This window comes from Coregonus lavaretus (genome assembly GCF_964263955.1).
Source record: "Coregonus lavaretus genome assembly, contig: HAP1_SCAFFOLD_224, whole genome shotgun sequence".
Lineage (NCBI taxonomy): Eukaryota > Metazoa > Chordata > Actinopteri > Salmoniformes > Salmonidae > Coregonus > Coregonus lavaretus.
Window position 1 is genome coordinate 75,430 of NW_028158475.1, and position 25,003 is coordinate 100,432.

Sequence of the window (25,003 nt, forward strand, 5' to 3'; positions counted from 1 at the left end):
GGAGATCACTCTATCATGCTGATTGAGTTAGAATAACAGACTGGAAGCTTTAAAAGGAGGGTGGTGCTTGAAATCATTGTTCTTCCTCTGTTAACCATGTTTACCTGCAAGGAAACATGTGCCGTCATCATTGATTTGCACAAAAAGGGCTTCACTGGCAAGGATATTGCTGCTAGTAAGATTGCACCTAAATCAACAATTTATCAGATCATCAAGAACTTCAAGGAGAGAGGTTCAATTGTTGTGAAGTAGGCGTCAGGGCGCCCAAGAAAGTCCAGCAAGCGCCAGGACCGTCTCCTAAAGTTGATTCAGCTGCGGGATCGGGGCATCACCAGTGCAGAGCTTGCTCAGGAATGGCAGCAGGCAGGTGTGAGTGCATCTGCACACACAGTGAGGCGAATACTTTTGGAGGATGGCCTGGTGTCAAGAAGGGCAGCAAAGAAGCCACTTCTCTCCAGGAAAAACATCAGGGACAGGCTGATATTCTGCAAAAGGTACAGGGATTGGACCGCTGAGGACTGGGGTAAAGTCATTTTCTCTGATGAATCCCCTTTCCGATTGTTTGTGGCATCCGGAAAACAACTTGTCCGGAGAAGACAAGGTGAGCGCTACCATCAGTCCTGTGTCATGCCAACACTAAAGCATCCTGAGACCATTCATGTGTGGGGTTGCTTCTCAGCCAAGGGAGTGGGCTCACTCACAATTTTGCCTAAGAACACAGCCATGAATAAAGAATGGTACCAACACATCCTCAGAGAGCAACTTCTCCCAACCATCCAAGAACAGTTTGGTGAAGACCAATGCCTTTTCCAGCATGATGGAGCACCTTGCCATAAGGCAAAAGTGATAACTAAGTGGCTCTGGGAACAAAACATTGACATTTTGGGTCCATGGCCAGGAAACTCCCCAGACCTTAATCCCATTGAGAACTTGTGGTCGATCCTCAAGAGGCGGGTGGACAAACAAAAACCCACAAATTCTGACAAACTCCAAGCATTGTTTATGCAAGAATGGGCTGCCATCAGTCAGGATGTGGCACAGAAGTTAATTGACAGCATGCCAGGGTGGATTTCAGAGGTCTTGAAAAAGAAGGGTCAACACTTCAAATATTGACTCTTTGCATAAACTTAATGTAATTGTCAATAAAAGCCATTGACACTTATGGAATGCTTGTAATTATACTTCAGTATACCATAGTAACATCTGACAAAAATATCTCATAACACTGAAGCAGCGAACTTTGTGAAGACCAATCCTTGTGTCATTCTCAAAACTTTTAACCACGACTGTAGAGTGGTGGTGTGTGAGTTAGTAGTGTCTGTGTATTTGGATGAGAGCAGCAGGTCTAGGGCTGACACAAGGTGAGTTTGAGTACGTGGCAATATGGGTTGAAATGGAGGCTTTTGCTGCAAGATGATTTGAGTCATAAAACGCATTATCATGCACCTCAGTTTTTTACTTCTCCTTGACAACCGTGCAGAGGTACTACCAAGGATGGGTTGATGTGATGACGACCACAACGTTGCATGAGACAGGCAGAGTACCGCGATAGCTGCCAGTTTGGCAATTGGAATCCCCGAAAGATGGCGGCGCCGCCAGAGGAGGAGAGCTTGGAGTCTCGCGTCAGTGAGTCATACGATGCTTTTACTGCTATAACGACTAAATAAGTGACCAATTTACTTTCAGAAAACTGTGGTAGATAATGCGCTGTAGTTTTAGTGTTATGTGCATAATTGCTGAATGTGCAATGGACGATATCCAAAGTGTTAGCTAGCGTCCTATAACGTTAGCTATCCATCGCGAAGCGCTGCTAAGGTTGGAACAAAAACAGACCTCACTCCTGTATTGTTTACGCTGAATAATGCCTTGACAACCACGAATAAAGTTTATTTTAGCTGTTCTTAATACGCAATTTGTTACAAATACAACAAAGTCCGACTTTGAAACTGGTGAATAGGACTGGCTAAGCTAACTAGCTACATTATCCAGTGGCTATGTGTCAATACTCAAAGAAATTGGGGAGGAGTCACTTCTGCTAACGTTTGCAGAATGTGAACATGAAGTCTGTCTTTGTGCATTTGGTTCTAGGGTAGAGAGAAACCCTTGAAAATGTTGATAATCCCCAGGTTCTGGAATTTGCTTTTATTCTCCCCAGACAAAGCCACCAACCCTCTGAACAAGGAGGCGGACTGGGACAGTATCCAGGGCTTCTGTGAACAGCTCAACAATGAGCCTGAAGGGTAAGGAGGACCAACATAATGTGGAGAGCTGGTTATAGGCTTGCTTTGTCAGTCATTACTTCAACATTTTTAAACATATGGCAAACCATACAGGTACTCTTATTTGATGTGTCCCCATGCCTCTAGTCCTCAACTGGCTACCAGACTTTTGGCCCACAAGATCCAGTCACCCCAAGAATGGGAGGCCATGCAAGCACTAATGGTGAGTATACTGTTATCGGGATAATGTATTGGTTGACATGCTCACTGACAACTCCATTAGCCAGAATATGCTAATTGTCAGTGATCACACCACCAGCAGTAACATGACATCTATGGGTCCCTAGGTCCTAGAGATGTGCATGAAGAACTGTGGGAAGAGGTTCCACAATGAAGTGGGCAAATTCCGCTTCCTCAACGAGCTCATCAAGGTGGTCTCACCCAAGGTACTGTCTGGAGGGCTATTTCTCTAGGGTCCAATTTTAAATCAGTCACCTTTTGACTGCATCCCGTTTGATTTGAACGAAACTTTCCATACATATTTGCCCATGGTAGAAGTGGTGAGAAAGTGCATTTCTGGACCTGAATGTCAAAACATTCAGAAGATAAAAATAAATAAAATATAATGTGGTTTGACCACCCTGTTTGTAAGGTTTTAAATGATATCAAACTTAACCGTTAATCGTTTCCAGTGATGAGGACATGGATGTGTCATGATATCGTGGGGTATGCAAAATGGGTGAACTTTGAGCACCAGAATGTTTTGACATTTAGGTCCAAAAAGTTACTTTCTGGCCACTTCTACCATGGGCAAATATGTATGGAAAGTTTCGTTCAAATCAAAAGGGGTGCGGACAACAAGTGATTGAAATCAAATGGAAAAACCCTCTATGTAACTCAAAAACCCTTTATTAACAAAAACAACACAGTATTCCTCCCATCTTATGTATGTTTTAATGTTCCTAAATCTCGTCTCCTGTGCAGTACCTGGGTACTCGGGCCCCAGAGCCAGTGAAGAAGAAGGTTCTGGAGGTGATGTTTAGTTGGACGGTGGGGCTGCCTGACGAGCCCAAGATAGCGGACGCCTACCAGATGCTGAAGAAACAAGGTGAGCTTTAATAGTGATGCTATACATAGAAAGAATACAAGGAGTGAAATAAAAACATTCCCTCTGTGTTGATCCTTTTCTATCAACTCACATTGTTTTCATTATGCTGTAACATGCTGACCAGACTGCACGCGTGCATGTTGATTTTTTTCCTCCCACACTAGACACGATCAGGACATGCAGGTTGAAATATCAAAACAAACTCTGAACCAACTATATAAACTTGGGGACAGGTTCGAAAAGCATTAAATATTTATGGCAATTTAACTAGCTAGCTTGCTGTTGCTAGCTAATTTGTCCTGGGATATAAACATTGGGTTGTTATTTTACCTGAAATGCACAAGGTCCTCTACTCCAACAATTAATCCACAGATAAAACGGTAAACCAAGTTCAGGCTTCCTTCAGGCTTCTTCTTCTTTGGACTTTATATGTCGGTTGGCAACCAACTTTAAGATGCATTACCACCACCAACTGGACTGGAGTGTGGACCTCAGTTCATCTTTCAATCACCCACGTGGTTATATGCTCCTAAAAACCAATGAGGAGATGGAAGAGGCAAGACTTGCAGCGTGTCAAGCATCACAAATAGAACCAAGTTCTATTTTAGTGCCTGCCCACGCAGACGCTTGCGAGCAGTGTGGGTGCAATGATTGAATAACATGTATTTGTACATTTATTTTGCAACGCACGCAACGCTTCCGGTCTGATCAGCATGTTACGATAGGATGAGGAATATGGGTAAATCATATGATTATTACAGTACTGTAACTGTATGATAATTTCAGGAGTTCACTCATTTAATTTTTTAGTTATCTGTAAGTTCCCCTAACGTGTGCTCCTGATATACAGTGGAGAAAAAAAGTATTTAGTCAGCCACCAATTGTGCAAGTTCTCCCACTTAAAAAGATGAGAGGCCTGTAATTTTCATCATAGGTACACGTCAACTATGACAGACAAAATGAGATTTTTTTTCTCCAGAAAATCACATTGTAGGATTTTTAATGAATTTATTTGCAAATTATGGTGGAAAATAAGTATTTGGTCAATAACAAACGTTTCTCAATACTTTGTTATATACCCTTTGTTGGCAATGACACAGGTCAAACGTTTTCTGTAAGTCTTCAAGGTTTTCACACACTGTTGCTGCTATTTTGGCCCATTCCTCCATGCAGATCTCCTCTAGAGCAGTGATGTTTTGGGGCTGTCGCTGGGCAACACGGACTTTCAACTCCCTCCAAAGATTTTCTATGGGGTTGAGATCTGGAGACTGGCTAGGCCACTCCAGGACCTTGAAATGCTTCTTACGAAGCCACTCCTTCGTTGCCCGGGCGGTGTGTTTGGGATCATTGTCATGCTGAAAGACCCAGCCACGTTTCATCTTCAATGCCCTTGCTGATGGAAGGAGGTTTTCACTCAAAATCTCACGATACATGGCCCCATTCATTCTTTCCTTTACACGGATCAATCGTCCTGGTCCCTTTGCAGAAAAACAGCCCCAAAGCATGATGTTTCCACCCCCATGCTTCACAGTAGGTATGGTGTTCTTTGGATGCAACTCAGCATTCTTTGTCCTCCAAACACGACGAGTTGAGTTTTTACCAAAAAGTTATATTTTGGTTTCATCTGACCATATGACATTCTCCCAATCCTCTTCTGGATCATCCAAATGCACTCTAGCAAACTTCAGACGGGCCTGGACATGTACTGGCTTAAGCAGGGGGACACGTCTGGCACTGCAGGATTTGAGTCCCTGGTGGCGTAGTGTGTTACTGATGGTAGGCTTTGTTACTTTGGTCCCAGCTCTCTGCAGGTCATTCACTAGGTCCCCCCGTGTGGTTCTGGGATTTTTGCTCACCGTTCTTGTGATCATTTTGACCCCACGGCGTGAGATCTTGCGTGGAGCCCCAGATCGAGGGAGATTATCAGTGGTCTTGTATGTCTTCCATTTCCTAATAATTGCTCCCACAGTTGATTTCTTCAAACCAAGCTGCTTACCTATTGCAGATTCAGTCTTCCCAGCCTGGTGCAGGTCTACAATTTTGTTTCTGGTGTCCTTTGACAGCTCTTTGGTCTTGGCCATAGTGGAGTTTGGAGTGTGACTGTTTGAGGTTGTGGACAGGTGTCTTTTTATACTGATAACAAGTTCAAACAGGTGCCATTAATACAGGTAACGAGTGGAGGACAGAGGAGCCTCTTAAAGAAGAAGTTACAGGTCTGTGAGAGCCAGAAATCTTGCTTGTTTGTAGGTGACCAAATACTTATTTTCCACCATAATTTGCAAATAAATTCATAAAAAATCCTACAATGTGATTTTCTGGATTTTCTTTTCTCAATTTGTCTGTCATAGTTGACGTGTACCTATGATGAAAATTACAGGCCTCTCTCATCTTTTTAAGTGGGAGAACTTGCACAATTGGTGGCTGACTAAATACTTTTTTTCCCCACTGTAAATAGTATCTTGTCCATGCCAATCTCACTTCTTCTTTTTATAGTTATGATGCACCAACACAAGACAAAACTATTGAAACTCCTGAGTCATAACTAGCTGCATCCAGAATCTTCTGGGTTTTTTCTTTCACTTAGTCCGTCTAAGTGAGAGAGAAAAAAAAAAAACTGTTTGTGTAGTATGATAGAAGATAATTACATAGTGCTCCAGTTAAGTGTTTTGCTCCAGGGAGTGACAGCCAGCAATATTTCTTAGCCTGGCCCTGAATCCATTGGTTGTGCTGCTTGTGTTTACAATAACTAGTATCTTCATGGGGAAAACAATGTTATTACCAACGTGCCGGCAACCTACGGTATATACAAGATGTACTATACAGTGTAAGGAGTGCCAGTGACAGGCTGTTTATTCATGTGACGTGGATGGGGTTCCCTGCTCTCTTCCAGGCATTGTGAAGCAGGACCCGGTACTTCCTGATGAGCCCCTCCCACCCCCTCCTCCCAGAACTAAGAGCGTCATCTTTGAGGATGAGGAGAAGTCCAAGGTAAAGATGACAATGAAGGAGCCCCTTGAGTTTTGTCAATAGAGATGACATTAGCGGACAATTTGAATTGATGTCATCTTTCCATTCTTCCACTGTAATTTTCATGTATTCCCTAACAGCCTGCTCTCCCTCTTTTACCTCACTCCTCCTGTTTTTTCCTATTTTCCTTCCTCTTCCCTTCCTTCCTGTGTAGATGCTGTCTCGCCTTTTGAATAGCACTCACCCTGAAGATCTAAGAGCAGCCAACAAACTCATTAAGGAAATGGTGCAGGAGGTGAGTCCTACTCTGTTTACTCATGTCTGCATGATTGTGTGTGGGTTTGGGTGGGTGCCAGTCAAATGCATATAGGCCTATTGCATTCACAACTCAGTAGATTTATTACTCGTACGCTAAGTAAACAGCAAGCACTTTATATCGTCAAAGCACTTCTAATGATTTATGGATTCAATTCTAAACTCCCTCACAATTGTGATCTACTATCCCTACAACTGCTCTCATAATTGCACTGTATATGCCTGCAATAAAACAAGAACCTATGCAGACTTTGGAGTGCTCCAGCTTTTCTTATCTGGGAAAATGTTTTTATTTTTGATTGCAGTGTTCTGAGTCTGTGTGTGTTCTGTTGCGTTCCTCCAGGATCAGAAGCGAATGGAGAAGGTGTCTAAGCGTGTGAACACCATCCAGGAGGTGAAGGAGAGTGTGGGCCTGCTGACCCAGCTACTGGGAGAGTATAGCAAGGAGAGCAACTCCCAGAGCAACCAGGAACTCATCAAGGTTAGCACAGAACAACACCACTAGGGTGGGTCTGTGTAGGCAGTGGGCTATTACTAAATGTGTTTGTGTTTGCAGGACCTATACCAGAGCTGTGAAAAGATGAGGCCTACTTTGTTCCGATTGGCTAGCGACACAGAGGACAACGACGAGGCCTTGGGTGAGAATCATATGTTTACATATAGTGTGATCACATCAATAGAAAAGGTATGATTCAAAATGGCTGAAGAGTGATGCATGCCTCTGTACGGTTTCTAGACAGTTATATATGGTTATAATGTGTTATGTAGTGTTCTGTATCGACGCATTGCATAGCTCACCACTGTGTGCATCACTGTGTTATGCCAGCTGACATCCTGCAGGCCAACGACAGCCTGACGCAGGTCATCAACCTGTACAGACAGCTGGTGAAGGGAGAAGAGGTGAACGGAGACACCACAGCCATGCCAACACTACCAGGTGAGAGAGAGGACCTCTGTAGGGACATGACCTGAACCAGCTGGCATCTCAGAGGGGCAGACACACTGTTGTACACACCCACAACATGTTCACACATGCAGAGACTGAACCTCAGGACATCCAGCATAATCAACCAAGTAGTTTTTCTGTTCATTTTCACAGATGTATTCCATGTATTCCAGGTTAGGTGGTTAGTTCTGTGGTTTCAAAACATTTGCTCACAAAGACTGATGTGTTTGATCTCTCCTATCTCTCCACAGGAAGTAGTACAGCCCTCCTAGACCTGACAGGGTTGGACACCTCGCCCACCGGACTGCCGTCCTACCCAGACACCCCGTCACTACAGACCCCGTCACAAGAACTGGGTATCAGCCTGCTAGATGATGAGCTCATGTCACTAGGTAAGCAGTAGGTTTAAATGTCATTTCTCTAGCTTGTTTACTCTCTTATTAAATTGCCCAATTATTTTCCAACTTGTCATGACTCGTCTAACTGTGGTTATGCATCATGTTCTCTCCCGGTTCGTGTTGACACCTCTTTCTGTTGTTGTTTTCACTCAGGACTCAATGACGTAACGCCCAACTCTACCCCCACTCCTCAGTCAGGAGACTGGAACTCCTTTCAGGTGAGAGAGAGTTGTCAGCGTATGACACATACGCAAAAGCACACACAATTTCCCTAACCCGTTGTTTTTCTGCGCAGTGTTCTGACAGTGTAGAGCCAGTCGTCCCAGCGGTGCCTACTGCAGCAGTGTTACTACCGGCCGTGACCCCTAACCCCCAGGCTCCGTCAGGGGGGGCCCCCGCCGCTCCCTCTAAAGCCCTGGATGAGTTAGACCTGCTGGGCAAGACCCTTCTGCAGCAGGCCCTACCCCCGGGGACCCAGCACGTCAATTGGTAAACACTGCAGGCCAGAGGGCAGCTGCTAATCTGTCACACAAACAATCTGTATTTTCTTAAAAAAGCTGACCCCTTTCTCTCTCTCCCTCACAGGGATAAGCTGCAGCCTCAGTCCAGACCCACCCTGCGAGACCTCCAGACCAAGTCCAGTACCAACACTACTAGCACCACCACCCCCAGCCCCATCCTGGCCTTGCCCTCGGAGCAGCCTGGGTCTCTCCTAGACTCCCTGCCCAGCCTTGGGCCTCCTGCCCCAGCCCCCCAGAATGATATCTCCCTAGCTAACGTGACTGTGCCTCTGGAATCAATCAAGCCCAGTAAGCCAATTGTCTGATCAATCTGTATTATTGTATGGTTGTTTTGAACATTAGCAAGAAAAATACCTACTCAGCCTCCAAATATAACTATAACATACCCAGCCATTACCTGTGTCTCAACATGTCTCCAGACATGGTGATGGCTGGGTATGAGCTAACCCTAACCCTCTGTCTGTCTTCTAGGCAGCTTGTTACCAGTGACTGTATTTGACAAGCACAGTTTGCGGGTGCTGTTCCACTTTGCCCGTGACTCTCCTCCCTCTCGGCCTGACGTGCTGGTAGTGATCATCTCCATGTTGTCGTCCGCCCCCATACCAGTCACCAACATCCGCTTCCAGTCTGCAGTACCCAAGGTAGGTCCTGTCTCATTCCTGTCTCTCGATCACCGCTCTCTCTCTCGCACTCTCTCTCTCATTTTTCTCTTCTACCTCTGTAATCATTTGTTTGTCCCTCATTTCTCCTCCGTCTGATTAGATGGTTGTGTTCTGTGGTAAGCTATGTGGACTGTGTTGTGACTGTAGTTTAAGTGTAATGTGTTTCCTCCTCTGTCTGTTTCTAGGTGATGAAGGTGAAGCTACAGCCTCCTTCAGGCACTGAGCTTCCAGCCTTCAACCCCATCCTACCCCCCGCCGCCATTACACAGGTCCTACTGCTGGCCAATCCTCACAAGGTGCTACACACACACACACACACAGAGACTCCTCCTGCCTGCTTTCCAAGGTGTTTAACAAGCTCATTAAAAAAAAACCTGACAAGTCAGCATCTCGTTTGTAGCTGTGAAACGCCCTGAGGTGACAATGAAAACGGTCACCGTGGCAACAAAACAGAACTTAAACATGTGCAAGCAGAAAGCATGTTCATTTGGGACTTGTGTCCCTGTTCCTGGTGTAGCCTAAAATGGTTCTGTTCTTTCTTTCAGGAGATGGTCCGGTTGCGATACAAGCTCACATTCGACCTGGGAGAAGAATCACACGACGAATCCGGCGATGTAGAACAGTTCCCCCCTCCAGACACCTGGGGGAACCTTTAGTTGGACGGATCAACTTCCTGTCACCTGATCCGCTGCTTCCCTTAGGTGTAGGTCGAAGGTCCCCCCCAAGCACTGGTCCAGGGAAAGATGGCGTTTTTACATGGTGATGGTTACGGATTGAATTTGGCAGGGTAATCTGGTCTTAGATCTGTTATTTGGGATCGGTTTCTCCCTTAAGGGTCACACCAAATGTGCGCTGTTGACATCTGACTGGCAACTTTTGACTGGCAACTTTTTTGCATAATTCTACATGTAAAATCGGTTTGCACTCAGTTCGCAAATGTCATCTGGTACTCTGTTCAGAGGTGCTAAGTACTCTCAGCAGGCAAATGCTATTGGTGTGTCTGAGCCCTTATGTCTTCCCATGTGTTATGGATTGAATATGGGCAGGGAAAGCTGATCCTAGATCAATTATTTGGAGGCAGTATCTCTCTTATGCCTTCCCATGTGTCCCATCCATGATCCACCATCCCACGTCCCAATGCTGTAATCTTTCATACTCCATTTTGTGTTGTCTTCATTCCATTGACTGTACTACAATCAGCCCTTAGTCTCCAATGCATTACTGTATAATAACCACCTTACGTGATCTGTCCAAAATGAACGTCAAATCATTGCAGTGAGTTCTGCGAGAACAAGCGGAAGCCTTTTAAACTGAATGTGTGTGGGACTGTTTCTTTCTGTCTATGTCTAATAGCATTATTCTGCACAAAATATGACACTCAAATTGTCTAGTCCCAAAGTATTGTATTATTGTCTTGTTTTTATTATTATTTGTACGGTGTAAGACCAGTTGGGTCTGTGAGTGTGTTATGATGATGCCGACGAGTTGGGCAATAAGTGTCTAAAGCTGTGACAAATGTATATCCTGTCAAATCTTCTTTGAAGGAATAGCCAATCTATGGCGCTTTTATTCATTCTATTGAAATCACATTATCATTTTCTTATTTAGATTTTGTTTTGATCTAAACAGCAATTTGTTTTGGTTCATCACTCTAAACTATGTCATAGTTCATATTTTCATTACAACAAGTGATTTCATTACAATACACACCCAAATGTGCACGCACTTCCTATTTCTTGTTTGGTTTTGCACATTAATATGATTCCCTCATTTCCTGTCCTCTCTGATCTACCTTGAGCTGTTGACGCTGACCTAAAGGGAGAGGTGTTAGTTCAGTACTGAGTTGTCAATGCTGACACCCTGTTTAAATCTGCCGGATGTGCCTAAAGCTGAGAGTTTGTTCTTTCTGTATCTTTGTATTTCATTTTTTTTACCTTCCATGTACATACGAATTTAAATTAGTTTGATGTCAATTTTTTTCCTATTTCTGAGTCGGACTACTGCTTTTCTTATTACGTGATCTGGTTATGCTTCCTTTGGTGTGAGATGTGAAACGAATGGGACATGGTCATTGATGATGCGTCCGTTCAATCTAGGGGCGGCCAATCATATCCGCAAAGGGACGGTGGGGGCGGAAGCTTTTACTCCAGCCAAGAGGTACCACACCTGATTCAACCAATAAGCTGATTTATTGAAAACTAAGATTAGTTGATCAGGTATCATGTTAGTGCTTGGATAGAAGTAAAGCCTGCACCCCCACTTGTCCATTGCAGATACAGTCGTCCAACCATGCAGCAGCTGCATCTCTCTTGCCACTCTGCATCTCCCCTTCACATTCCACCTCCCTGCCTTTATTCCGTAGCCTGGTCCCAGATCTGTTTGTGCAGTCTTGCCAACTCAATGACCATAGGAGCTGGTAAAACAGCACAAATATTCCCTGCTCTGACTTTGTAAATAATAAGAATGGTTCTGCAATTATGTACATTTGCCCAAAAAATATAATTACAAAGAGCAAATAAATATTGAGGGGGGAATGGTGAGAATGTAGTGCAAATATGTATTTAAGGGAAATAAAAGTATTCTTTTTCTTGGGGGTTTAAACTGACTTTTGTCTATTGGTGGTTGTAAATGAACTTTCACTCATGCTTACCTATCCTGTACTGCATACAACAATCAGAAGGATTTTGGTTTCAAAAACTTTATTGAAATCCTGTGAAATAAAGCAATGTAGAAAAAGAACATACAAGTATGAATGACCTCTTACCAATAAATGTTATGATTAAACAATCACAAAGCATCACTCAATGTGCTGACACATGATGTGTCTATGATTATCATTCCAACATTCTCCTGATATGGTTTTGATATGAATCTGAAGAACATGGTATAGCCATACAGCTTATGTAGTTTAGAAAAAGTTTATAGAAAAGCTGACTGCAGTATCAAATGAATATACATTTCCAGAATATGATAATAGTTAGAGAATGATATAATGCAACATTCACGTCCCCAAAAGAGAGTTAAGAGAAATAGAAAGCATAGACGAATGACAACCAAAATCACAGTTGAGTTCTACATAACAAAAAAATCACATTTTAGCATTTGTTGCTCACTGAAGGACTAGAACGTCACCATTTAGAGTAAATCACAAATGGAAATATCAACTCCTGTCGTGCCAATTAATACCAAAGAGTCACAGCTTTAGATTCACAAAATACCATAATCTGGCCGAGCACGGACTGCTGAAAACATGAAAAGCAAGAACAAATGTATCACACATGCATGAGTACAACATATTTTCAGACGTAGGAAGAATCATATCGCGAAACAAACATTAAACAAGTACAAAAATATGTAGCTATATGTTAGCCCTTACCTCCTCAAATCTCTTGACTTTCGCCTTAACATGGTAAGGGCAGAACGGCAACTCTAAACACCCTTTCAGAGGAGTAACGTTACAGTTACACACTGGTACCATGGTGATTGGGGTTACAAGTACCATGGCTGTACAGTAATTCTATTTCCTGGGTGTAGGAGGAGGCGGGGGAGCAAAGGGGTACGGAGGCTTCCCTATGAAGCCCATGAGAGGGGGCTGTGGCGGGGCCATCAGCTGGGCCATGAGGGGCTTGGGCCCTGCTGGAGGTGGAGGGGCTGGACCGAACACACCCTGGGGCTGACTGGACTGATTCTGGCCCCCACCACTACTACCCCCAGGGGCCCCGTTAGCTGCCACCCCAGCCCTGGAGCTGTACTGGGTACCTCCACCTCCACCACCACCATAGCTCTGGTACTGGTCGGCCCCCCCGGAGCCGTAACCCCCCCGGCTGTCCCTGCTTCGGTCCCTGTAGGAGGAAGAGGACGAGGACCTAGTGTCTCCGTCCCGACCCCCTCCACTGCGCCCGCCCCGGCTAAAGCTGCTGCCGCGGCTGTGTGGCTTGTTGCCCCCGCCGTCGGAGCGCATGCGACGCTCACACACGTCCTGGAACATCATGTTGGGGTTGTTGGCGCTGGAGCCACTGCCACGGTAACGCATTCTGCCACCTGGAGAAGAACATTCACATAGGAGGATTAGAATGTCATATAATATAAACTGAAACATTTTAGTATAAGAATGTCAAACATCACTGGTTACACAGAACATGTGGCTTATGTTTGGATTTGACATGGTAAAGGTGATAGAATAGAATTAAAAACTGTGGTCTAGAAATCACTCTCACCCCTTCCTCAAAATCTGAGCCAGCATAGTATAGTTCGGGTTGGCCCTATAGTGTGAATCAAGCAAAGGTGTAATCAAGCCAGTCTCACCCCCTCCTCCCCCATGTCCAGAGTTAACCAGCTGCAGCAGTTTGGGATTGATGGCCTGCCGGGCCTCCTCCAGGACTCGGACCAGGTCCCTGGCCTGGCGCAGGTTCCCCGGGGTGAAGAAGGTGTAGGCCGTGCCCTTGTTGGTGCTGCGGGCCGTACGGCCGATCCTGTGCACGTAGTCCTCAGACGAGTTGGGGAAGTCGTAGTTGATGACAAACTTGATATCCTCCACGTCTTTGGGGGAAAGTGGTTTTGAGAGGTGGGAGAGGAAGGTGAGGAGGGAGAGATGAGAGAGGAGGGAGAGAAAGGAGGGAGAGAAGGGAGAGGTGGGAGAGGAGGGTGAGGTGAGAGAGGAGGGAGAGAAGGGAGAGGAGGGTGAGAGAGGAGCGTGAGAGAATGGGTGAGGAGGGAGAGGTGAGAGAGGAGGGTGAGGTGAGAGAGGAGGGTGAGAGAGGAGCGTGAGAGAATGGGTGAGGAGGGAGAGGTGAGAGAGGAGGGTGAGGAGGGAGAGGTGAGAGAGGAGGGTGAGGAGGGAGAGGTGAGAGAGGAGGGTGAGAAGGGAGAGGTGAGAGAGTAGGATGAGAGAGGAGGGTGAGGAGGGAGAGGTGGGTGAGAGAGGAGGATGAGAGAGGAGGGTGAGGAGGGAGAGATGTGGGTTTGAGGGATTTTTGTATGGTGAGAAAGAAGACAGATGGTATTCAAACAATGCAAAAGCTATGAGAGAAAAGTGTTTGATTATTTAGAATACTATTTCAGATTAATATTTTATAAATATTGATTACCACTTACCTCTCCAATAATAACATAAGAGGAAATATACATTTATCCAAACTGAAGTAGAATAAAAGTTTTAATTCTTGAAGTAAACCTATGAACGTTTTTCAGCTTTGGGTCAAAATATCTTGACCGGAGAGGCCTAGAGGGTTAGTGGTAAACCCCATAAGAATGTGACAAGAGAGTGCCACTTATACAGCATTAGCAGGGCTTCAGTAGAGTTGATGATGTGACATTTTCTCTGTCTGGACCTTCACCAATTCACAGTTTATGTAATCGTACATAATAGTGTAACTATCATTCAGAACATTTAGTTCTACCATGGTAACATGTTCTATGCTGAGAAATGGTATGAGTATGAGGAAATGAGTGACAGTATACTGTCAACACGATCAGACCGGAAGAGTAAAAAGTGTTTCCAATCTTTCTTTTAAATTCGGATGTTCAAATGACAGTAGAAGGACAAATAAGTCTGTTTCTCATTACAGAAGCTCTGACAACACTGCTGGGTGGGTCCGAAAACAAAATGTCTCCTTGGACCCTTTCCTTGTGTTTTCCATGGTAACAGAGGGAAGCCATTTTACTACTCACAGAACCTGCCAAACAACAATATGTTTCCACCAAGAGAAAATGTGATGGAGTAAATGTTGAAGGACAGAGTTCAACACAATTCCTTCAACAAATACCTTTCTGTGACTGATTTCAATATAGATCGATGAAACTACCTGAATGAGTTGTTGCGACTGGGGAGGTCGTGGAAGAAGTGGTAGGAAAGGGGGTGTTGAGGTACTTACCCCTTTAGAGTTGTTTTACAAAGGTAGCCAGTCACCCCCTGTCCTGTCCTGATCAGCCCTGGTTCGCTTGGAGGCGCTGGGGGGGAGGGAGAGAGGAGGGGGCCCAAACTAGCCCCCCGTTTCCCCCTCACCCTTCGCATACACCAGCAACTTCGGACGGGAGCAGAACCGTTAACCCCCCAACGGCCGGTTCTGTTGCTCTCTCGCCGAGTTGCAGGACCTCCTCAAACCGGTCAGGACTCGATCCAGCCGAGCTCCTACCTCTCCCTGTCTGTCTGCCTTTTGGACGGGACAGACAGGCACCTCAGGTTGATCCCAAGGAGAGCTCGCCTGAATCATATACCCTCAGTCTATGATGGGGATCTATGGGGGTGTTTAGGAACCAGATAATCATATACCCTCAGTCTATTGTGGAGGTCTATTTGGAGGTGTTTAGGAACCAGAGAAGGTGGAGAACGGGGGAGGATGTATCCTTCTGATAACTAGCCAAGCCACTAGCTAGCTGCTAACGTGACTGAGGACAGCCCCAGTACTGTTTGACACCAGCATGTGCTGGAGCTGCCTTGTGCTGCACAACCCTGAGGGGGGAGAGAAAAAGAACAAAGATACAGTCATTGGTAGCTTGGCAAATCCAACATGTCTACTTCCCCTTCTCAGTTCCAGGTTTAACCTATTTATTCAGGGAGGTGGAATAGGGCACTACTGTACAAGTTTCAGTGTGGATATGGGGAGAACTGACCGTTGATTTCACTTATAGATAGCCCTAAAACACGCCCTACCTAGACAATACCTGTAGCAAAAAATACTACAGTACAATGAATGACGTAAACATATCTTGAGGAATAATCAAACATATAATACTGAATATTTGGGTTGTTTTCCTTCATGTTTTGGGTTACATCATAAAGGAGACATGAGAGGAGGGTATTGGGGCGAGCATGGGGACATCTGCCCCCCCATCACACCCCCATTCAGGCAGCGTGCCAGAGAGCCCCGGTCGAAGGAAGCTTTGGACTGCAGTAACAAGAAACAGACTGTAAAACATTGTGGAGTTGAAGGCCTGGGGGATTGTGAGGCTACTGATGGTTATACTTTTGTTTAAAAAGTAATTTACAGAAGTCATGCTGTAGAAAGAGCGCTGATTGATTTTTCGTTGTTGTTTACAGGTTAAATTACACCGCTATTACATGTTTGCAGACAAATGTATACTTTTAAACCTGGAAAAGGGGATGGGATATTAGACAACAATAAAAATCACATTTATTACATTTGTGTATATTTTTCTCTGAAAATGTTTTGTTTCTGTGTGTTGGAGAGTGTGTATACAGTCGTGGTCAAAAGTTTTGAGAATGACACAAATACTAATTTTCACAAAGTCTGCTGCCTCAGTTTTGATGATGGCAATTTGCATATACTCCAGAATGTCATGAAGAGTGATCAGATGAATTGCAATTAATTGCAAAGTCCCTCTGTGCCATGAAAATGAACTTAATCCCCAAAAAACATTTCCACTGCATTTCAGCCCTGCCGTAAAAGGACCAGCTGCCATCATGTCAGTGATTCTCTCGTTAACACAGGTGAGAGTGTTGACGAGGACAAGGCTGGAGATCATTCTGTCATGCTGATTGAGTTAGAATAACAGACTGGAAGCTTTAAAAGGAGGGTGGTGCTTGAAATCATTGTTCTTCCTCTGTTAACCATGGTTACCTGCAAGGAAACACGTGCCGTCATCATTGCTTTGCACAAAAAGGGCTTCACAGGCAAGGATATTGCTGCTAGTAAGATTGCACCTAAATCAACCATTTATCGGATCATCAAGAACTTCAAGGAGAGAGGTTCAATTGATGTGAAGAAGGCGTCAGGGCGCCCAAGAAAGTCCAGCAAGCGCCAGGACCATCTCCTAAAGTTGATTCAGCTGCGGGATCGGGGCACCACCAGTGCAGAGCTTGCTCAGGATTGGCAGCAGGCAGGTGTGAGTGCATCTGCACGCACAGTGAGGCGAAGACTTTTGGAGGATGTCCTGGTGTCAAGAAGGGCAGCAAAGAAGCCACCTCTCCAGGAAAAACATCAGGGACAGACTGATATTCTGCAAAAGGTACAGGGATTGGACTGCTGAGGACTGGGGTAAAGTCATTTTCTCTGATGAATCCCCTTTCCGATTGTTTGGGGCATCCGGAAAACACCTTGTCCGGAGAAGACAAGGTGAGCGCTACCATCAGTCCTGTGTCATGCCAACAGTAAAGCATCCTAAGACCATTCATGTGTGGGGTTGCTTCTCAGCCAAGGGAGTGGGCTCACTCACAATTTTGCCTAAGAACACATCCATGAATAAAGAATGGTACCAACACATCCTCCGAGAGCAACTTCTCCCAACCATCCAAGAACAGTTTGGTGATGAACAATGCCTTTTCCAGCATGATGGCGCTCCTTGCCATAAGGCAAAAGTGATAACTAAGTGGCTCTGGGAACAAAACATCGACATTTTGGGTCCATGGCCAGGAAACTCCCCAGACCTTAATCCCATTGAGAACTTGTGATCAATCCTCAAGAGGCGGGTGGACAAACAAAAACCCACAAATTCTGACAAACTCCAAGCATTGATTATGCAAGAATGGGCTGCCATCAGTAAGGATGTGGCCCAGAAGTTAATTGTCATCATGCCGGATTGCAGAGGTCTTGAAAAAGAAGGGTCAACACTGCAAATATTGACTCTTTGCATAAACTTAATGTAATTGTCAATAAAAGCCTTTGACACTTATGGAATGCTTGTAATTATACTTCAGTATACCATAGTAACATCTGACAAAAATATCTCATAACACTGAAGCAGCGAACTTTGTGAAGACCAATACTTGTGTCATTCTCAAAACTTTTGACCACAACTGTGCATTTCGAATCTGTATGTTGAGCTCTGTAGGAGTGTAAGTGTGCATACGTGAGTGTGTGTGTGTATTCAATGTTGAGAAGACATACCCAGACCACGAGATGCCACATCAGTGGCGATGAGGATAGGAGCTTTGCCGCTACGGAATTCTGAAAGTTCAGACAAAATCAAAGAAGATGTCAAGCGGAAGACTGAAAAAGGAAACAAAACTGAAGAAAAAGCAGAAAACATCAAACATAACATAAAAAACATAGTGAAACACATTGCACCAAAGCGGAGCATCCAAACGTAAACATGGCTGTTGAAATGTGACCTACCTGTCAGAACCCAGTCTCTCTCTGGCTGGCTCTTGTCTCCATGGATACACATGGCTGGCCACCTAGAAAACACACCACAACAATGTTGCCATGAGACAGACAGCTGAGACAGGAGAACAGGACGTGATAAAAAACAGTTAGACGGTTTCGTTACACTCTTATCTGACTAAGTAGCCCAACACACTCCATATGAAACCAAAACCTGACTCTTGTTTTGCATAGTCAGTACTGTGGCTTTGAAAGAGGACTTTAAACCCATTTCTGCAGACTGTGCTTTCCCTCCATCTCTCTCTCTGTCTCACCCATCTCTTCTCATCCTGCGGGTGAGCTCGTCACAGCGCTTCTTTGTCTCCACAAAGATGATGGTCTTGTTCTCCTTCTCTGCCATGATCTCTTCCATCAGCTGGAGCAGCCTGACATCAACAAAAAGACAGAGGAAAGATATTAGGAAAACATCCCTCATCACCGCAATCCCAGGACTGATATTCTCTCACGTTACAAAAACATAGCGTCCTGCACTCTGTTCCTGTCCTTCATAACCAACAATAGATCAAAAGACTGAATACTTTTAAACTACATTGGGTTAATCCCTTCCAGATCAGTGATGATTAAGGAAAGGAGACATGAACAGAACGCAAAACTAGAGATTGGTCTTGTCCATTGGCTGATGGCCTCACTAACTTGTTGTCCTTCTCATTCTCCATGCAGACGTCTACTATCTGCAGGATGTTGTGGTTGGCGCTGAGCTCCAGAGCTCCTACGTTGATCTGGACATAATCCCGCAGGAAGTCCTCTGCCAGTTTACGCACGTCCTTGGGCCAGGTGGCACTCCACATCAGAGTCTGGCGGTCCGGCTGGGGCACAGGGAGAGAATGGTAATGGGGATATTCCTCCTCAGAGGACAATACACTATTATTCTATTCTATAACATGAGTATTTAGTTATTTATGATGGATGAATATTATATCAACTGTCATGAATCTATATAGATAGATAGATACATAGATAGATAGTACATGCAGACAGACAGACAGACAGACAGACAGACAGACAGACAGACAGACAGATGATGATCTACCTCCCTCTGTAGTATCCATCTACTTATCCAACCATCCATGAATGGCTATGTATTACACTGTTATAATAATTGCCTAATGCCAGGAGAAGTGTGTGCGGTTTGCTAAGTATGGCATGTGTCTGGCTTACCCTGATCTGGTCCACGATCTTGCGTATCTGTGGTTCGAAGCCCATGTCCAGCATGCGGTCAGCCTCGTCCAGCACCAGGTAGGTGCAGCGCCGCAGGTTGGTCTTCCCTGCCTCCAGGAAGTCTATGAGACGCCCCGGGGTGGCAATGCAGATCTCTGTACCTGTATGGACATAGGATGCAAAGTGTCACAGTTTCAAAATAGACGCAAACGCGTCAGAAGAGACCAATTGTGAGATTACTTCCAATACTTGCAACTTTTTCAATCTTTAATACTAGTAACTGAAGGGGAAGTGCAGGAAATTAAGCTAAGCTGGGGTGCCAATCAGGTTTTAGATCATCAGAAGTGGAGAGGTCTTGTCTCTAGTAGGCACAAACAATATAAGTAAGTAAGTAACTTGTAGCAGCATTTAATTCAACCTGCAGCTCCTCACCTCTCTCCAGGTCACGTATCTGCGGTCCCTTCGGTGCTCCTCCGTAGACACAGGTACTCTTGATGCGGGAGGTCTTGCCGTAATCATGAGCCACCTGCTGCACCTGCTGGGCCAACTCTCTGGTCGGGGCCAGGACCAGGCACTGAGGAGAGAGAGAGAGATCAATAGATAGAACCTTTAATAACACATGATACAGTGCCTTGCAAAAGTATACATCCCCCTTGGCGTTTTTCCTATTTTGTTGCATTACAACCTGTAATTTAAATTGATTTTATGTAATGGACATACACAAAATAGTCCAAGCTGGTGAAGTGAAATGAAAAAAAATTACTTGTTTCAAAAAATTATAAGAAATAAATAAAGGAAAAGTGGTGCGTGCATATGTATTCACCCCCTTTGCTATGAAGCCCCTAAATAAGATGTGGTGCAACTAATTACCTTCAGAAGTCACATAATTAGTTAAATAAAGTCCACCTGTGTGCAATCTAAGTGTCACATGATCTGTCACATGATCTCAGTATATATACACCTGTTCTGAAAGGCCCCAGAGTCTGCAACACCACTAAGCAAGGGGCACCACGAAGACCAAGGAGCTCTCCAAACAGGTCAGGGACAAAGTTGTGGAGAATTACAGATCAGGGTTGGGTTATAAAGAAATATCAAAAACTTTGAACATCCCACTGAGCACCATTAAATCCATTATTAAAAAATGGAAAGAATATGGCACCACAACAAACCTGCCAAGAGAGGGCCGCCCACCAAAACTCACAGACCAGGCAAGGAGGGCAATAATCAGAGAGGCAACAAAGACACCAAAGATAACCCTGAAGGAGCTGCAAAGCTCCACAGTGGAGATTGGAGTATCTGTCCATAGGACCACTTTAAGCCGTACACTCCACAGAGCTCGGCTTTACAGAAGAGTGGCCAGAAAAAAGCCATTGCTTAAAGAAAAAAATAAGCAAACACGTTTGGTGTTCGCCAAAAGCCATGTGGGAGACTCCCCAAACATATGGAAGAAGGTACTCTGGACAGATGAGACTAAAATTGAGCTTTTTGGCCATCAAGGAAAACGCTATGTCTGGCGCAAACCCAACACCTCTCATCACCCTGAGAACACCATCCCCACAGTGAAGCATGGTGGTGGCAGCATCATTCTGTGGGGCCCCATGTAGCTCAGTTGGTAGAGCATGGCGCTTGCAACACCAGGGTTGTGGGTTCGTTGCCCACGGGGGGACAGTATGAAAATGTATGCACTCACTAACTGTAAGTCGCTCTGGATAAGAGCGTCTGCTAAATGACTAAAAATGTAAATGTAAAAGTTTTGCCTTGAAGAATGGGCAAAAATCCCTGTGCCTAGATGTGCCAAGCTTATAGAGACATACATTTACATTACATTTACGTCATTTAGCAGACGCTCTTATCCAGAGCAACTTACAAATTGGTGCATTCACCTTATGATAGCCAGTGAGATATACCCCCAAGAGACTTGCAGCTGTAATTGCTGCAAAAGGTGGCTCTACAAAGTATTGACTTTGGGGGGGGTGAATAGTTAGTTTTTTTGTCTTATTTCTTGTTTGTTTCATAAGAAAAAATATTTTGCATCTTCAAAGGTAGGCATGTTGTGTAAATTAAATGATACAAACCCCCAAAAAATCCATTTTAATTCCAGGTTGTAAGGCAACAAAATAGGAAGAATGCCAAGGGGGGTGAATACTTTCGCAAGCCACTGTATATAGCTACAGCATACCATAGGTAGGTCTAAGTACAGCAGAGAAGTTAAGTACACTATAGAAAAGGGTCAAAACAGGCTGGTCTCACAGACCTGAAATATATGAATAAGCAACAGTGTGCAGTTTCCAGATGTGTACTCACAATAGGTCCGTCTCCCCTCTCTAGATAGGGCTGATGGTTGATGTGCACAATGGCAGGAAGCAGATACTGCAAGAAAAGGCGCCAAATAGTACAATGAGGTCATGAGGTATATGTACCAGTCTGACAATCCAGGGACATTAGTCCTCATGTGTCAATATGTCTTTGTGTGTTGCAGCTGTCAATGTTCCTCTGGGAGTTTATGTGTTTTTGTACTGCAGCTGTTGGTGTTGGTGCTTGTGCTTGTGTGTGTGTGTGTGTGTGTGACAGAAAGAAAGACAGATGTTGCAGTTGTCGGTACTGTGTGTGTTGTTGGATTATCATGGCGTCCTTACTGCCAGGGTCTTGCCGGAGCCGGTCTGAGCGATGCCCACCATGTCCCTTCCACTCAGGGCCAGAGGGAAGCCCTGTGCCTGGATGGATGTGGGCTCCTTGAAGTTCTGACTCAGTAGCACATCCATCACATACTCTGTCAGAGCAAAGACAAACAATTAAAGGAACAGTTAGCTATAGCCCAGGGGTGGGCAAACTTTTTGGCTCGAGGGCCGCATCGGGATTTAGAAATTCAACGGAAGACCGCACAGATTTCTTTTTGACAGATTTTTGTCCAAATCAATTTGCAGGCCATTAGAATTTCTACATACAGTTGATGTTAACATACACCTTAGCCAAATACATTTACACTCTGTTTTTCACAATTCCTGACATTTAATCCTAGTAAAAATTCCCTGTCTTAGGTCAGTTAGGATCACCACTTTATTTTAAGAATGTGAAATGTCAGAATAACAGTAGAGAGAATGATTTATTTCAGCTTTTATTTATTTCATCACATTCCCAGTGGGTCAGAAGTTTACACTCAATTAGTATTTGGAAGCATTGCTTTTAAAAATTGTTCCTGACTGATGTCTTGAGATGTTGCTTCAATATATCCACATAATCTTCCTTCCTCATGATGCCATCTATTTTGTGAAGTGCACCAGTCCCTCCTGCAGCAAAGCACCCCCACAGCATGATGCTGCCACCACCGTGCTTCATGGTTGGGATGGTGTTCTTCGGCTTGCAAGCAACCCCCTTTTTCCTCCAAACATAACGATGGTCATTATGGCCAAACAGTTCTATTTTTGTTTCATCAGACCAGAGGACATTTCTCCAAAAAGTACGATCTTTGTCCCCATGTGCAGTTGCAAACCGTAGTCTGGCTTTTTTATGGCGGTTTTGGAGCAGTGGCTTCTTCCTTGCTGAGCGGCATTTCAGGTTATGTCGATATAGAACTCGTTTTACTGTGGATATAGATACTTTTGTACCTGTTTCCTCCAGCATCTTCACAAGGTCCTTTGCTGATTTTCTGGGATTGATTTGCACTTTTCGCACCAAAGTACGTTCATCTCTAGGCGACAGAACGCGTCTCCTTCCTGAGCAGTATGACGGCTGCGTGGTCCCATGGTGTTTATACTTGCGTACTATTGTTTGTACAGATGAACGTGTTACCTTCAGGCGTTTGGAAATTGCTCCCAAGGATGAACCAGACTTGTGGAGGTCTACAATCTTTTCTCTGAAGTCTTGGCTGGTTTCTTTTGATTTTCTCATGATGTCAAGGAAAGAGGCACTGAGTTTGAAGGTAGGCCTTGAAATACATCCACAGGTACACCTCCAATTGACTCAAATGATGTCAGTTAGCCTATCAGAAGCGTCTAAAGCCATGACAACATTTTCTGGAATTTTCCAAGCTGTTTAAAGGCACAGTCAACTTAGTGTATGTAAACTTCTGACCCACTGGAATTGTGATACAGTGAATTATAAGTGAAATAATCTGTCTGTAAACAATTGTTGGAAAAATTACTTGTGTCATGCACAAAGTAGATGTCCTAACCGACTTGCCAAAACTATAGTTTGTTAACAAGAAAACTTCTGTAAACTTCTGACTTCAACTGTACTTTGTATCTAGTATTTGACGTTCAAGAGTGGCCTGGGGTGTTTAAAAAAATAAAATAAAAATAATAATGTGGCCCATGGGCCGTAGTTTGCCACTCCCCTCCCCAATAGCCTATGGGGTTACTGTTTTGTAAGCTTGGGCTGTGTTCCAAGAACTCTTTAAAATGGGTTCAACTTCCTTTCCTCATATCTTTACTGTCATGACTGCTGACAGGTGAAGGAACAGGTTATAATATAGGTTCAACAAGTGTCAACTGGGATCTACTGTTGTCTACTTACGGGGAAACTGTGCCTGGTGGAAGCTGGTGGTGGCCTTGGGGCAGCCAGTGCCGCTGACTGTGATCTCCTTTCTCCTGCAGAACTCATCTATGTCATACTGCAGACACAGACAACAGAGAATCAACAGGCTCAATAGACACACTATGGATAGCATCCTTCTAAGAACATTTTTATATATTGTGTGTGTGTGTGTGTGTACCTGACTCATGCGCTGGAGCTCTGGGTGCTCGTTGTAGAAGTTCTTCTCAAACTTAGGCAGGTCGTCCAGATCCCACTTCTTCTTGCGAAGGCGTTCTCCAGGGTTCCCAAACTTCTTCATAGGGGGAGGGCCGCCCCAGCTACTGGACCCAAACCGAGGCCTACAGGACAGGCAGGGAGAGGAGTGATGAAAAAGAGGATGAATGATTATCATTAGTAACACTGCAACATAGACACTAAATAGGTCCCTGGCCATTTTAATCTATTTGCAGTAAGTGCACTTTTCCCTGGGTGGGGTGGGGCCCCGCCTATAACTCTGTTGCAAACAAATAGAGTTGTTTATCATGCACGAACTAGAGTTGATGGGCGCGTGCAACATGTCTGAGACACGCCCGTGCACGTAAACATTCAGCAAGATAGTTGTGGTTCAACGAACATCACACAGCATTCCAAGATAGCCCCGTATCATATAAAAAAAACACATTTGACAGATACTTCCTATATGGCTATAAATATATTTCACATGCCGAAGAAAATATCTGCTTACCCTCTGTCTCGTCCACGGTCTCTATCTCGGTCTCCATACGACGAACTCCCTCTCATGTTGTCAATAGATTCTTGCTTGTAGAAATATTTTTAGTTGCACGGTGTTGTGCAGTCTGAATAGCGTATGCAGCAAAAGGAAAGAGCAATAAAGTTTTAGAAAAGACAACACTTACTTACAAACACAAATGAAAAGGTAAGACAAGCCCTGAAATTATGGAACAAGCCAAAACAGAATTTTGTTTTGCAGTTGCTGCTGCACGTGACGTCAACTCCCCTAGTCACTATCTCCATGTGGACGTAAATTTTTGAGGCGTAACTCCACACGAACAAC

General features: G+C 44.5%; 2 protein-coding genes across 2 annotated transcripts; one reads left to right on the forward strand and one right to left on the reverse strand.

The window, feature by feature from the left end:
• Positions 1-1,562: 1,562 nt before the first annotated feature.
• Positions 1,563-11,925, forward strand: LOC311123949 (ADP-ribosylation factor-binding protein GGA1-like). The gene is made up of 17 exons (XM_084198163.1): positions 1,563-1,626; positions 2,156-2,240; positions 2,367-2,442; positions 2,567-2,665; positions 3,204-3,327; positions 6,218-6,315; positions 6,509-6,589; positions 6,953-7,090; positions 7,166-7,247; positions 7,436-7,546; positions 7,807-7,947; positions 8,107-8,171; positions 8,249-8,442; positions 8,539-8,762; positions 8,946-9,115; positions 9,322-9,432; positions 9,682-11,925. Exons 1-17 carry the CDS (start codon positions 1,584-1,586, stop codon positions 9,790-9,792), a joined length of 1,953 nt encoding a protein of 650 aa, XP_084054289.1. The 5' UTR covers positions 1,563-1,583; the 3' UTR covers positions 9,793-11,925.
• On the reverse strand, positions 11,823-24,963 carry LOC311123947 (putative ATP-dependent RNA helicase DDX17). The gene is made up of 13 exons (XM_084198162.1): positions 24,674-24,963; positions 24,128-24,287; positions 23,929-24,025; positions 22,053-22,186; positions 21,721-21,786; positions 19,849-19,990; positions 19,417-19,577; positions 18,892-19,064; positions 18,513-18,623; positions 18,211-18,272; positions 17,983-18,042; positions 13,442-13,675; positions 11,823-13,177 (listed from the first exon to the last, which is right to left on the reverse strand). The coding sequence occupies exons 1-13, from the start codon at positions 24,727-24,729 to the stop codon at positions 12,654-12,656; spliced, it is 1,980 nt and encodes a 659-aa protein (XP_084054288.1). The 5' UTR covers positions 24,730-24,963; the 3' UTR covers positions 11,823-12,653.
• Positions 24,964-25,003: the final 40 nt, after the last annotated feature.

What these genes read in the sequence shown, in the direction of transcription:
- LOC311123949 (XM_084198163.1), top strand. Translation starts at nt 1,584, where the DNA reads ATGGCGGCGCCGCCAGAGGAGGAGAGCTTGGAGTCTCGCGTCA. An exon ending in GAGCTTGGAGTCTCGCGTCA is followed by an intron (nt 1,627 to 2,155) that starts GTGAGTCATACG and finishes TATTCTCCCCAG; the next exon opens with ACAAAGCCACCAACCCTCTG. An exon ending in GAGACTGGAACTCCTTTCAG is followed by an intron (nt 8,172 to 8,248) that starts GTGAGAGAGAGT and finishes TTTTCTGCGCAG; the next exon opens with TGTTCTGACAGTGTAGAGCC.
- LOC311123947 (XM_084198162.1), bottom strand. Translation starts at nt 24,729, where the DNA reads ATGAGAGGGAGTTCGTCGTATGGAGACCGAGATAGAGACCGTGGACGA. An exon ending in CCACCAGGCACAGTTTCCCC is followed by an intron (nt 22,187 to 23,928) that starts GTAAGTAGACAA and finishes TTGCTCTGACAG; the next exon opens with AGTATGTGATGGATGTGCTA. An exon ending in AGATCGTGGACCAGATCAGG is followed by an intron (nt 19,065 to 19,416) that starts GTAAGCCAGACA and finishes CCTGTGCCCCAG; the next exon opens with CCGGACCGCCAGACTCTGAT.